At 36.7% G+C, this 14,368-nt stretch overlaps 1 protein-coding gene across 5 annotated transcripts in view; it reads left to right on the plus strand.

Annotated features, from left to right (window-relative positions):
* Window positions 1–14,368, plus strand: part of LOC129557948 (ATP-dependent RNA helicase DDX3X-like) — a 37,126-nt gene that overhangs the window by 6,181 nt on the left and 16,577 nt on the right. Inside the window, exons 1-17 of one of the 5 annotated variants that reach the window (XM_055428621.2) lie at window positions 251–1,529; window positions 1,614–1,752; window positions 4,281–4,341; window positions 4,921–4,968; window positions 5,484–5,613; window positions 6,226–6,384; window positions 6,459–6,558; window positions 6,923–7,058; window positions 8,056–8,141; window positions 8,354–8,452; window positions 8,536–8,696; window positions 8,957–9,101; window positions 9,205–9,349; window positions 9,550–9,731; window positions 9,819–9,936; window positions 10,105–10,258; window positions 10,548–11,440. In XM_055428621.2, the coding sequence (XP_055284596.1) occupies window positions 1,654–1,752; window positions 4,281–4,341; window positions 4,921–4,968; window positions 5,484–5,613; window positions 6,226–6,384; window positions 6,459–6,558; window positions 6,923–7,058; window positions 8,056–8,141; window positions 8,354–8,452; window positions 8,536–8,696; window positions 8,957–9,101; window positions 9,205–9,349; window positions 9,550–9,731; window positions 9,819–9,936; window positions 10,105–10,258; window positions 10,548–10,797 (2,073 nt within the window). In that variant the 5' untranslated portion in view covers window positions 251–1,529; window positions 1,614–1,653 and the 3' untranslated portion in view covers window positions 10,798–11,440. The other 4 variants (XM_088834516.1, XM_088834515.1, XM_088834517.1 and 1 more) reach the window with 4 other exon arrangements.

Here is a 14,368-nt window from a genome sequence, read left to right on the forward strand (position 1 = left end):
TCTCCTGGATTCCCTTAGCTTGCTACTCATCACTGGGGTGCCTCTTATCACTAATGCATCTTGCCTTGTCAAGACTTGTCTCCTCCAATTCATAATCGAGAGTTACACAAGTACGCAGTCTTGAGTCCTGAAAAGGATCCCCCTTCTTGCAACACTGTGACAAAACATTTGATATAAAGAAGGCTGATTTATTTTATACCTAGAAATTTTCAAAGCAATAAAGGAAATTGTTTCAACAACCTTGTATATTTCCATTTTGAAACAGAAAATCCAGAAAAGTGTTTTGTGTGGCAAATATTTTGTCTACATAGTTTTTTGAACACTCCTATAGGAGACCTACCAAATGTTTTTTTCTTACACAAAAGAATGGAAAATTGTGTTCAGGAGGGAGGTAAAAGGTATCCTGCACTTAACATGTTTTCTTCCATGTAAAGGCCCTATAGCGCTACAACTTCTAGGGACCTTAGAAGAGGGCCAGGAGAAGCGTTTCCTCCCTTGGCAGGAGCGCATTTCTTTACATTTCACACCCATCGCAGAAACCTCATGGTTACAGCGAGCCTAGATCCAACCACTTAACTGTTCAGCCGGCTGATTTCCAGCCGCAAACAGAACTAAGTCTGCTGCGACTCAACAGTATAGATATCAAACCCCCTAGTGCCCTGTGGTTTTGAACTAGTGCAGTACTCAGTTCAGTTCAGTCACCAAACCTATATCCAGTGAAACCTAGACAAGTAAAACACTTAGGATGTCCGCGGTGAGGGAGGGGGTAAACCAGCAACCCGCAAAGGTGCGTTATCAGGTCATTCAACGTATAAATTCAATTGTTACGTCAGTGCGTGACGCGTGAACATTAGAAACTTGAAAGGCACCGTCGTTGCCAGTAAACTGGACGGGCCTTGGGTTTCTGGTCAAGCCCCCGCAGCCTGGTAGAGTCTGGACGCCAACAAGTGCTGCGGTCTCCCTGTCCGTTTCCCTTTCCCCACCCCCGCTTTCCCCCGGTACCTATCCACCCCTCTTGGAGGCAGTCTGCCTGCCTCCTGTTTTTTTTCGCCTATTCGTTATCGTTGACCAGTGTAGGAAATGAAAAACACACTAGACACCTGCGGTCAAGTGATCCTCAACCTTCTTGGATTCAGGGCTTTTTGATAGTTTCGACATTGGGAAGCTTCTTAAAGGTGGACGAAGGTATTTGAAACACATTTTACAGAAATTCAGATTCGTGGAACTAAAAGAGAAGGGCATTGCAGAACTTTAGAAGGAGCTGGGAAACTACGAGGTTGGGGAGGGGGTAAGGAGGATTGAGGTGTACTGGTGTTATGTTTAAATCCACCCCAAGTGGTTGAAAGGGACACTGCCTGCTAGTTCTGCAAAATTCCAACACCCCGGGTGGGGGCGCGGGAAAGAAGCTGTCGCGAATTTTGAGAGCGTTTGCAGGACGGGATTGGCTAAAAGATCTCGCGAGATTATTACTTAAGTAACGCGACTTGGCCAGAAAGAAGTAACGGTAAATTTAAAGGAATTGTGGGAAGGTACGGAGGGTTCCTTCGATTAGAGGGGCGGAGGCACGGTTACGTATTGGCGTAAAGCCGTTCTATAGAGTTTGTTTTCGGCAGGCCAAGCTGTGAGCCCTTTCGCGCGTGAGTCGTTTCAAGTATGGATACGCCGGACAAGCCGTTTGAGACGGAGAGTTCGCGCTTTCCTTCAGACATGAGTGAGGAGGAGGTGAAGAACGTGCAGGAGGTGGAGCAGCAGGTGAGTCAAAGTGTTCCTATCTCGTCTTTCTCCGTGGGCATTTTGTCAGGATTAATTTGATTTGTGGAGCAGTGTTGACTTGCCACCTTACTCTTCGTTTTGCTGGTTCCTTTATTTGGCTGTGGTTGGACAGTGAGCAAACGACGGGAAAGACCAACTTAAAGCATTGGTGGGGCACTGGGGGCGGCATGGAAAAAGAAACGGGTTGTTAGCGTTCTGACTTCGTTAACGTAGTGTATTATGGCCACTCACAATGGCGGATTTTGTGTGTGCGCGGTCTCGGAGCGGTGTGTTTGTGCTAGTACCGACTGATTAGTTATGACTGGAGGTGTGCGGTATTGGCCCACTTTTTTCTGTTGAGATTCTTGGCTTTTGCTGTATGGCACTAATTTCAGGCACAGAGGTGTCGTTGGTATACAGGCGTACGGTCGCTTGCGTACGGAACTAAGGGGGAAGGGCGTTGGGTACTGGGCCTTGCTCCGGAGCAATGGCGGCGGCCTGTGTTGTTTCGTTGCACTGCTTTTCAGCGCTGCGCTCCGCTCACCGAAGCCCTACGCTTGCATGGTTTGTGCTTGTGGGACGCTTGGGGGGCGATTTTATTTTTAGAAAATAAAACGGCAGTTTTGTTCTTATTTCCCTCCCGGATTTCTTTCAGCTGTACTTGGAGTACCCCAGGCGATGAGGTCCTGTTTCCGGAATGGAAAGCTTTGTGACGCAAAAGACGCGACAGGGGAATTGTGGGAAGGGGAGGAGGAAACGGTCGCCGCCTGCTTACGTACACTCCTATTTGCGTGTAGTGGCATCAGAGAGCTGGCGGGAAATTATAGGTTTGCGGTACTCTTTTCTTAAAAAAAATCGCTGGATGGCCGTTAACCCGAGGGTGTTAAGCTTTTGACTCGTCATATTGTGTTGAACGTGTCCTAAGGTTAAGGGTTTGACTTTCATCTGAGAGAAAATAACTAGAAAACAGGCGATTAACAGGAAAAACTACGTGTTTTTGCTTTCTTGCTCCTAACGTGGAAAACATTCAAATATGTTAGTCAATACGTGTTCTCAGTATATTGCTTTCCTTTGAGATGTGCCTAATTCGGAAGAGAATACGGTATCTAAAGAGTAATTTTACGGACTTGTTTTGCATTTCTGAGAAATGTATTTGACCCTCGCGTTGTTGCTTTCAGGAAAACTCCAGGATTTTTAACTTTTAAGTGTGCTGCTGCTGCTAAGTCACTTCAGTCGTGTGCAGCTTATTTGAACTTTTGTTTTGCACGTTTAGTGATGGATATTGACCTAGGCCATAAACCTTTTCACAAGATATCTGTCTTGTAACTCGTTAAACAAAGCCTCGTGACACTACTTGCTCCCCGTATATAATTGGTGGGATTTGATAGATGCTTCTTTGAAGATATTTTCTCTCTAATGTTACGATTGTAGCCACTCATGCAGTATGCTGAACCGTAATTTAATGGGTTAAAGAGAGTGCAGAGGTTGAAAATCTGATACACAAACATTTGTAATGTTTTCTATGTACATGGGAAACTTTTACATTTAACTTTTAAAATAAACCGTTTAACTGTTCATTAACTATCCCTTGGGTCATTCATAATTTAGTAGTAACCAGATTTGATGTGAAGTAAAGTCTTTGTTGATGATGCGTGTTACTTGGTAATATTATTCTGGAACTTTTAACGTGGGTATGTATAAACGTTACATAGAACATTTCCTTTAGCAGATAGGTGTCAGTATTGCTCCTTGATCTTTTGTACTTTTTAATATTCTGGCATGTATGATTTTTCATTATTTTTACTTGGTTAGTTTTTATGAAACTCAATAAACTAAAACTTTTCTACAGTATTGAAATCCATGAGTTTAAAGGGACAGGAAATGAAGTGAAATTAAAGGTGCTTCTCTTGTATAAACTTTTAATGTCATTTGGCCAGTCTCTTTTCATTTATCATAAAATGGCAGATCGTAAGTACTGCCTTAACAGTGTGGTAGACATTAAATTATCACAATAATGTCACATTGTGCACTAAGTGATGGGTGGTGGTGCTGCTGCTTATGAATTTATTTGAATTAAAACGTTGCACACTGCTGTCATATAAAGTTAACATTTTTAAGGTCCTCTTGTTGCTTACAAATTTCTTTTGAATTGATAACTTATACACCACACTGCAATATAACTGTTTTTAAGTTATATAATATTTATGGAATACAGAAGTTAAGGAATCTTCAGCTTGCCCAGAAGGCAGGTGACTTTGAGACTAACTTTTGGTGACTAAGAGATTTTACTATGGAGAATTACTTAGGGGGAAAACTGGTTTTGGATGAATGTATTTGAACTATGTGTACTTGTGTACTTCTTTTGCCTTTGCTATAAATTGTAGACTTATACAGGGTGTTAAAAATAAGAACTTGTAATGCAGTGTATGACTAGGATTTAGTACTTCTAATTTGTCTTTTATAATGCTATCTGTGCTTGATTCTTAGTTCTTTCAGAATGTGAACTGTTAATATCTTTGTTCTCCTAGTTGGCTGATCTAAACGTGACCTCTGATAATAATGAGAGTGGAGGAGGAAGTACAGCTAGCAGTAAGTAAAATTTTTGTTTATTTAGAATCTGTTAAGTTAATGTCTCATTATACTTACTAATTTTAAATTCAAAAACCATTCCATGACCATATAGATTCATAAGTAATTTGGCATGTTTGGATAATAAGAGATTAGTTGGTTCTTTTCCAGTGTTAACTCTTAATCTTTCCAAAGAAAGTTAATATTCACACTCTTAGAAAATCTCTTATACCTAGTATGATTCCTTGTCAGACATGGACGTAAGGATATGTTGATCTCTCTTTTGAATTGATCTGAACTTGAACTGCATATACTAGTAGCTGTTGAAATGTGTTTAGTTTCAGGAGGTTTTTTATTAAGTAATTAAATTCAAAGAATAGCTGTTTTAAAAGTGTTTTCTAGGATGAGTTGCTTTTTGTTTTATTGTTTTGTTTTGGCTTACCACAAGGCATGTGAGATGTTGGTTTCCTGACCAGGGAGCTAACCTATGTACCATCTACAGTGGGAACACAGAATCTTCCTTGATCAACAGGAAAATCCCTAGGACCAGCTATATCTAGGGGATCTGATCAATTTTTAACTTTACATTTTCTCTTATAGAAGGGCGCTATATACCTCCTCATTTAAGGAATAGGGAAGCATCTAAAGGTAAGTGGTTATTCAACTTTTTCTTCTTTGAAAACTGAAGCTTTGAGAATGAGGTCACTTTGGGAATGTGTACACATTTTTCTTGTATGCTTTCTTTTCAAAAATTAATACTTCTTAACTTTAGAAATATTCATTTAATTTTACATCATGTGAATTTCTTATTCCTTATAACCAGCTTTGAACCCAAACTTTCACTGACATACTTTCACAGCTATTATCTTCTCAGGGGTAGTATTCATTCAGTGATTGTTGTTTTTCTGTGAGGTTTTTTTTTTTTTCTGTGAGGTTTTTTTTTGCTTAATACAGTAATTTTTTACTGAAAAGAGGATTTAATATGGGAAAATTCTGTTTGCAGGTGAAAGCACTTCTTAACCTTGATTCTCTTTTCTGGTGTTTTGATAGTAATTTCAGTGCCCCTTGGTGTAAGTCACAAGGATAAGACAAAGGAAAACTGTCTTTAAAAAGACAGGAAACTTGTACAAGTCATGTTTTCTAACTCTTACTCTTTTTGGAAGGATTTTATGGTAAAGACAGTTCAGGGTGGACTTATAGTAAAGAAAAGGATGCCTACAGCAGTTTTGGATCTCGAGATTCAAGAGGAAGACCCAGTTACTTCAGTGATAGAGGAAGTGGATCAAGGGGAAGGTAAATTATTGTCATCTTGTAAGTATGTATAACATACCATTTCAGGAATCAACTCTTAATTTGATGTGTTCTTATGCTTTGTACAAATGTTTTTCATTAACAGATTATCTGTTCCATTATAGATTAATAGGTTTCCCTCCCCTCTGTGCTTTGTCATGCTGCATATTGGGATCTTATCTGGGGTCAAATGCATGCCCCCTGCAGTGGAAATGCAGAATCTTAATCTCTGAACCACCAGGGAGGTCACCCTATAGATTAGATTTTAAGCAAAACATTGGTTAACTCTTTAACTCTAAAAGGTCTTTACTAGCTTTAGTCTATTTAACAGCAATTAAAAATAGAGTATGCTGCTTGATGTATATATATCCAAATATTTCTTGACATTAATGTTATGCCTTTTTCAATTTAATATGTATAAATTACAGATAACCACAGCTTTATTAGAAGATCTTATTTCACAAATGAGTTACCCAATATTGAGTGACTGGCATCTTTGAAAGTTTCTTGTGACCAATAATTGAATTACTAATATACAGCTATGTTTCTGGAGAGGTGATAATATGATATGGGCTAAATGACATAACCTGTAATGTCTTTGCTTCTGCTGTTTAGATTTGATGATCGTGGGCGGAATGACACTGAAGGTATTGGCAGTCGTGGTGACAGAACTGGCTTTGGCAGATATGAGCGTAGTGGACACAGTCGTTGGTGTGACAAGTCAGATGATGATCATTGGTCAAAACCACTTCCACCAAGTGAACGATTGGAGCAGTAAGTTTTTGATATTTACATTGATAGAAAACTTGCCATCTAGCATCATACATATAACAGTCATTTCATTTCAGGGAGCTCTTTTCTGGAGGAAACACTGGGATTAACTTTGAGAAATATGATGATATACCAGTAGAGGTAACCGGCAATAACTGTCCTCCACACATTGAAAGTGTAAGTGTTTTATTTGACTTTTTAACTTGTTTACAATTATTGCTGAAAATTTCACTGGGTTATGAGATGGGTGAAATGGAGACTAATGTCACCATTTTGAGGAATCCTAAAATAGGAAACATGTCAAATGTACAGAAAACCTCAGAACTACTTTGTTGTAGATGAGACCTTCAGAAGTCTGTTTTCTTATAAATAACTTGATACTTCACCTAAAATCCAAAGCAGCTGTACATTTAATCACAAATAGACATTTAGCTAGTTAATTCCATTCTAATGTTAATATAAAACAGAAATTGCAGCAGAACATTAAGGCATTTTTATCTAGTTTATATATTTGATCAATCTCGTTAAATTTTATTAACAGTTCAGTGATGTTGCAATGGGAGAAATTATTATGGGAAACATTGAGCTTACACGTTACACTCGTCCTACTCCAGTGCAGAAACATGCCATTCCCATTATTAAAGAAAAAAGAGACCTGATGGCTTGTGCCCAAACAGGTAAGTTCATTAATGAAGAATACCTGGACTAGCTTTGTAAAAACAGTACATTATATAGAGAGGCCTGTGTCCTGTATTTAACTTGATTTTATAGTTAGGTAATATTAGCTGGGCGTATCTAATGCATTTCAACCCTGTGGATAAAACTAGTGTTTTTATCCAGGGCATCTTAGGGAACTCTATAGCAATATTATCAGCCAGTTGATATTGCTGACTTTCCACTGACTACACAGCAGGGGAAAATTATTCAGTCAGTGGAGGGAAAGTTAGCAGTATAATTGGGATAAGAAATGTACAGTCAGGAAAGAGCCTGTAATCTTGAGAAAGGAAAAGGTGCCTCTCATCCTTTATAGAGTTTTATGAGTTGGGGACTGAGAGGGCTGTAGTACTGTTTTGTCCTGGTATAGGTAAAAGAGTACTAATCTTTTTTTTTTTTTTTATGAGTGCAAATCTTAACTTTGGTTATATACTGAACTTTTTGTATGGGTGTGTGTATGTAAATATTACAAATTTAAATCATTTGTCATTTTTTATACTTTTTTTTTTTTAAAGCAATAGATCACTTCTCTTTTATGTAACTGGCCATTGGGACAAGACCAACATTTGTTTTTTAAAATAATGTTTGCTTGCAGCAGTTAGTACCCATGGCTTTTATTTTGCAAAGTTAGAGAATGATCTACAAGGTCCTTTGCTAGTAGAGTCTTCATCTGAAGAAAGTTTGCTGACATTCTAACAATTGCTGAGTAACAAAAAAATTTTGAAGTAGAAGTTGATGCCAATTTAAAAGTGAAAACAGTGGTATTCTTCTATAGATTATTGCAAAGAAGTATATGTTGATCTGTTAAAAATGGATCACAAATCATCCAGCATTCTTCACTTAGTTGTATAAATACATTTGTCACAGAATTAGGCATTAAGTAAAAAAAATTTTTCTCACTAAATGGATATTTAGAATACTTCATTATTCAAACTTAATAAGCCATTATTTTTTTAACAGGGTCTGGGAAAACTGCAGCATTTCTTTTGCCCATTTTGAGTCAGATTTATACAGATGGTCCAAGCGAGGCTTTGAAAGCTGTGAAGGTAGAGATTCGTTTATAAAACAAAAACTTTTTGCTTAGAACAATTTTTGTAATCATCTGTTGGAACTTTTCTTTTGAGTAAATATACTTACTCTCTTTAGTCTGTTAACTCAATAAAAGTTCGTTTTCAAATATAGTTCCACGAATTTTAGAAATGAATAAAAAAGATTTGAATCTTTGAACTTAATTTATAAATTATACTTAATTCTTAAGGAAAGTGGAAAGTATGGACGCCGTAAACAGTATCCAATCTCCTTGGTTTTAGCGCCAACAAGAGAGTTGGCTGTACAGATCTATGAGGAAGCCAGGAAAGTAAGTATGCATTTTGCTGATTATTGACTTTTTATAGATTCTAGTATAATTTTTATGACCATCTAATAAATTATTGCTTGTAGTTTTCATACCGGTCTCGAGTTCGTCCTTGTGTAGTATATGGTGGTGCTGATATTGGCCAACAGTTTCGAGACTTAGAACGTGGATGTCACTTGTTAGTTGCCACTCCAGGACGCCTGGTGGATATGATGGAAAGAGGAAAGATTGGGTTAGATTTCTGCAAGTAAGTGGATTTTTATATGTGAGGTGTAATTTCTTTGTATATTAGTAGTCATCAATTTTGTAGTATTTTGTAAAGTATTATAGCTAATCTGCTTGGTTCATTGTAACAAATAACAGCTAATTTGGTTATGTGATCTGTATGTGGTTTACATAGTGAAATTTGAATCTCAAATGTTACAATGAATATATTCGCATAATTCGGTATAGACACAACAGTGATTAAGTTTCTCATCAAATTCTAAACTATCTTTTTAATAATAGATACTTGGTGTTAGATGAAGCTGATAGAATGCTGGATATGGGATTTGAACCTCAGATACGTCGTATAGTTGAACAGGACACTATGCCACCAAAGGGTGTTCGCCATACCATGATGTTTAGTGCTACTTTTCCTAAGGAAATTCAGGTAGTTCCTTTTTTATTAAAAAAATAACATTTGTATAGATGTTATCTTCAGTTAATGATAGTTAAAGTAGGAAAAAAGTAAAGACTTTTCTTCCCTCTTTCAGATGCTTGCTCGTGATTTCTTGGATGAATATATCTTTCTGGCCGTAGGTAGAGTTGGCTCTACCTCTGAGAACATCACCCAAAAACTAGTTTGGGTAGAAGAGGCAGACAAACGGTCATTTCTGCTTGATCTCTTAAATGCAACAGGTAAAATTTTGAGTAATTGCTAGGTATAAAGAGACTATTAAAATACCTTTAGCCTGTACTCGCTGTTCTGACCATGCTTTTTCATTATCTCCATGTGTATTCTTTCTGAGTGCAAAGAGAAGTAACAAACTAATATTTAGATCAAGCAGTGATGCAAAGTTGCTATTAGTAAAGGAAACCTTTTATCAATAATTTTTCAGGGACAGATTCGCTGAGTTTAGTGTTTGTGGAGACCAAAAAGGGGGCTGATTCTTTGGAGGATTTCTTATACCATGAAGGATATGCTTGTACAAGTATCCATGGAGACCGATCACAGAGAGATAGAGAGGAAGCTCTTCATCAGTTCCGCTCAGGAAAAAGCCCAATTCTAGTGGCTACTGCTGTGCGTATATTTTCTGTGCTTTTTTTTTCTTTTTTCAATTACACATCTTTGAATATTGTCCTGTTTTAACAAAAATTACTTTTTTAGGTGGCAGCAAGAGGGCTAGACATTTCAAATGTGAAACACGTCATCAATTTTGATTTGCCAAGTGATATTGAGGAATATGTACATCGGATTGGCCGTACAGGACGTGCAGGAAACCTTGGTAAAGTGTTTAGTTGCTTGATGGTTTGACACAGAATTTTAAATCCTAGAACCTGTTTTCAAGGGAAAGTTGACATCAGATGTCAGATAGTTTAATATTGCATATTATTATATTTTTGTTTTCTGATTAATGTCCTAGACCTCGTTTACTTTTTTTGGATTCTTGTAGGTCTTGCCACCTCATTTATGAATGAAAGAAATATAAATATCACAAAAGATTTGTTGGATCTTCTTGTTGAAGCCAAACAAGAAGTGCCATCTTGGTTAGAAAATATGGCTTATGAACACCATTCTAAGAGTAGCAGTCGTGGACGTTCTAAGAGGTATGGGTTCTTTTAAACCTTTGTCGTTAATATCATTGGGGAAAGGAATTTTGTCCAGGGTTAACTAAAAACACTGCCATTATATACAAGTGACATTTTCAGAAAGGATAATGTGGAGTAAATGGTAATGTAAAAGGATAATGTAAGTCAGTGTTAAAGGATAATGTGGAGGAAGAAGCCACATGAAAATGACGGTTGAAGTTTGGGAAGTTTATGCATGGAAATTGTTGTTTTATTTCAATTATGACAATTCTTAAAAAACTGTCATATCTTTTTTCTTGTGATACAGATTCAGTGGAGGATTTGGTGCCCGTGATTATCGACAAAGTAGCAGTTCTGGCAGTTCCAGCTATAGTAGTGGTCGTGCAGGCAGCAGCCGCAGTGGTGGAAGTGGTCATGGTGGCAGCAGAGGATTTGGTGGAGGTGATAGTATAATTTTCCCCCTTTTATATTTTTGCAAGGGCTTCCCCCCTTTTTCAAAGCATAATTTGAGAAATTTTATTTGTGAAGAACAACCAAATAATAGTATGTTTTATTAGGCTTATATCAGACTACTAGAAAAACCAGAAAAAGGAAATATGGGTGACCTAATTTTTTTTTTTTTTTAACATTTCTTGATAGGTGGCTATGGAGGCTTCTACAGTAGTGAAGGATATGGAGGAAATTACAGCTCTCAGGGGGTTGACTGGTGGGGCAACTGAATCTGCTTTACAGCTAAGTCACTTAAAAAAAAGCTACAATGGAAACCACATGTAACTTTGCCAGATTGTTTTGTGTATAAAGGAGATCTTGTAGTGAGTTACCCACAGTGATTCTCCTGAAAATTCAAGGGAGCTTAAAGCCTAAAGAAGGAAAAAGAATAATCAACAACTCCATTGGTTTGAAAACTTAACTCCCCTTCTTCTTGTTTCCACCCCAAATTGCATTTATAATTTCGTGATTAAGAATCATTTGTTTGTTAATGTACTATGACTTTAAGTTTATAGACAGCTTATTATTTTGATTTCCTGTTGACTCAGTAATGCTCAAGTTTTCAGTTGTGTTCATGGAGTAAATTCACTAAATTTGTGCTAAGATCACACTTTGGCACACAGCTGTGATACAACTAATTTAACAGGAATTGTTAATTCATAAGTATAAAGTAAGAAAACTTGAGCAGTAATTTGCATTAAGACTTAATATTTGGAGATTGGGGAGAGAATTATCTTACAGCAGAATTACCTTCTGATATGGCAAACTGTACCAGTTTAAATTTGTACTTGCTCATTCTATCTGGATAGGCATTTACAGTCTATAAATAAGCCATTCCAGTCATGATAAGGTTGCATGTATGAATATTTCCATATATTTTTCAAAGCACTAGTGAAGGTTAATGCAAATAAATGCATCAGTTCCTCTTAATTCTAAGCTAGGCAAGTCTTGGGTATATGTTACTATAGGAAAAGTTTGAAAGTTTGATTTTTAAAAAGTGTTTAGTGGAAATTTCATCTAATTAGATTTTTTCATGCCTGCCATAAGCAAAATTAAAATAGTAGAATGGCTGACCATGCCAGTGACCAGTCCTTTTATGGATCTGCTTGGATTTTGGTCTTAAATACATGCTGGTGTTGATGTTTTTTGGTCAAGAGGATATGAGCAGGAGGGATTATGCAGCAGGCTTTTATTTTATTGCAGATTTTCTTACTCTCTTTACACTGCGTTGAAATGTTAAAATGACTTACATTTGTGGACTTTGTCAATCAGAATAACAACAAACAGAAATCCTTGAGATTACACAGGTTAGAAATATGTACTAAGCTGCTCAAGGTGATTTTTCTGTATAGTACAGTTATATTTTAGTTGCATAGGTTTCCATTGTATTTTACAGTTATTTTCTGCTAAATTTGGCCAAAGATGATTATTCACCAACTAAAATTGTCTTCTCCACTTGGAATTGGTACTGATTCTCTGGTTGGAAAGTGGTGATCATAATCTTAACAATGGCATAAGAAGGCAAAAATTTCTTACAAGTGCAATAATAGATTTTCAGGTATATTGTGCCTTGTTCTAAAACTATTAGTAGGTGCACTTGACAGTATTGAGGTCATTTGTTATGGTGCTATTTCAATTAGTATAGGTTTAGACTCTTGTACATTTTGCTCATAAATTTTTTACAGAGTACTTATTTTATTGCACATTAAGAGAATTACATATATATATATATGTCTTGTGTGCGTGTTCTTAAACTTCCAGTCTTATTTTGTCTCTTGGAGATTGTTGAACACCTTTTTGTAGAACTAGATTTTATTTGGGACCATAGGTTGATAGTTGGGAAGAAAACTGTTTGCACATGACAGATTTTAGATACTTCTTTGCTGCTAGTGCTGATCTGTGTAGTATTTATTGAAACATTTTGACAAATATTTATTTTTGTAAGCCTTAAAGTTATTCTTTGAAAGTTTAAAGAAACTTGACCAAAAGACAGTACAAAAACACTGGCACTTGAATGTTGAATGTCACTGTATGTTACATAATAAATTTCAGGGTAGTGTGAGCTTTAATGATAAGTCTTACTACACTTTTAGTCAACTAAGCAGACCCAGCATTGACAATGTAGGTAGCTTTAACTTTCTAACAAAATGTTTTCTGACAAAATTCACAACTTGAAAGTATAACATGGGATGGTTTTGATATGTTATCTTAAAACACTTGTAAACCCTTATGAAGTGTCCACATTTTCAGAAATTCTATAGAGTTCTATTTAGTTACATATGTTACTTGTTTTTCAGTGTCTGGCCTACTTCTCAAACATGTGGTTATCTGTGTGAAAGTCCGTAATGAGTGACTTACATTAAGTTTTGTCAGCCAGCGATATTTTCAGTAAATAAGAATGGATTTTAATTTGCCAAATGTAAACGTTTTGAACGTCAAGTCACTGTAAGTTCAGTAATTGCTTAATGTATTAGTTTTTAGATTCTAGCACTGTATGTGCTGTGTTTATTCTGATTTTACTAAAATAAAGAGTTGAATACAATCTTTGCTGTCAGTTGTGGTTTAATGAGAGGTAGAAATGAATTTGTGCTCTCCCCAGAAAGAGTTTGAAAGTGAGATTTCTTGTTTATCAGCAGAACTAATTTGTGAAAGACCTTTTTTAAGTCTTTGAATAAATAACAAAGATGGTGTAAGGTAGGTATATGAAGAAACAATTTTTAAATCACAGAAATCTATATGTGTTTGCTTTTATCAAGAATTGGAATAGGTAAGCTATGGCAAAAGTGCCCAGTTTCCAACTTTTGGTCCTTTCTGTTGGCTGATAAATCAGTATTACCACTGTTATCACGCACTGATCCTGGCAGCTGCACCAGATAACGGATTTTGTTAAAAGAACCAAATCAATTTAACATTTTAACATTACAATAGTTCTTTGACACATGGTTGTGGTTTTATTTTTAGAGTCAACTTCAGTGTCTTTGTGTCCCCTTTTTAGAATTAACCTCCCATATTTCGTAACTTCTTTTACTGTAGAATGGCTTTCATCTGTAAATCAGTTTGTGTTCTTGTCCAGTTTCTTGCAGTCGGCATTCTTTCTGTGAGATAAAGTATTGTCTATAGTTTCAGTGTAACTGCTGTGTTGAATTCTGTTGTATGGCAGACTTAACCTTGGTTGTGTCCAGGTTGTGGTTATATTAAATTATTTATGACGCCTATTAAAGAAAAGGAAGAAAATGACTATTCAAGAGGGTCTAATGGGCTCTTGCAGTATGGGAGAAAGACTAGATTCAGCTGCTCTGAAGGCATCATGGGCAAATGGAAATTTACAGCCTAGGAGCAAGGTGGGAAGTGGCTGTGAGTGGTTAAAAAATAGAGGAGGAAACCAAGGTTGGGGTGTATTTTGCTTAACCAATGTAACAAGTCCCTTTGCTGAAGGTAGATTAGGGTAATAGGTAGCACCTGGTGGGTGTTAGGGAGCTGAGAACTCTATAGCCATTGAGAATACTAAGATACTGAGTATAGCCTAACTGACCTAAGATTCTTGTTAAAATTAGACCGTGCAAACAATGAATGTCAAAAATTTGGTCCTAGTTGGAAAATACTCAGAGGAGCACAAGTTTGGTCCAGGATAGAACCTCA

Source organism: Moschus berezovskii, chromosome Y (genome assembly GCF_049115385.1).
Source record: "Moschus berezovskii isolate FMDL1 chromosome Y, NW_MosBer_1.0, whole genome shotgun sequence".
Classification (NCBI taxonomy): domain Eukaryota; kingdom Metazoa; phylum Chordata; class Mammalia; order Artiodactyla; family Moschidae; genus Moschus; species Moschus berezovskii.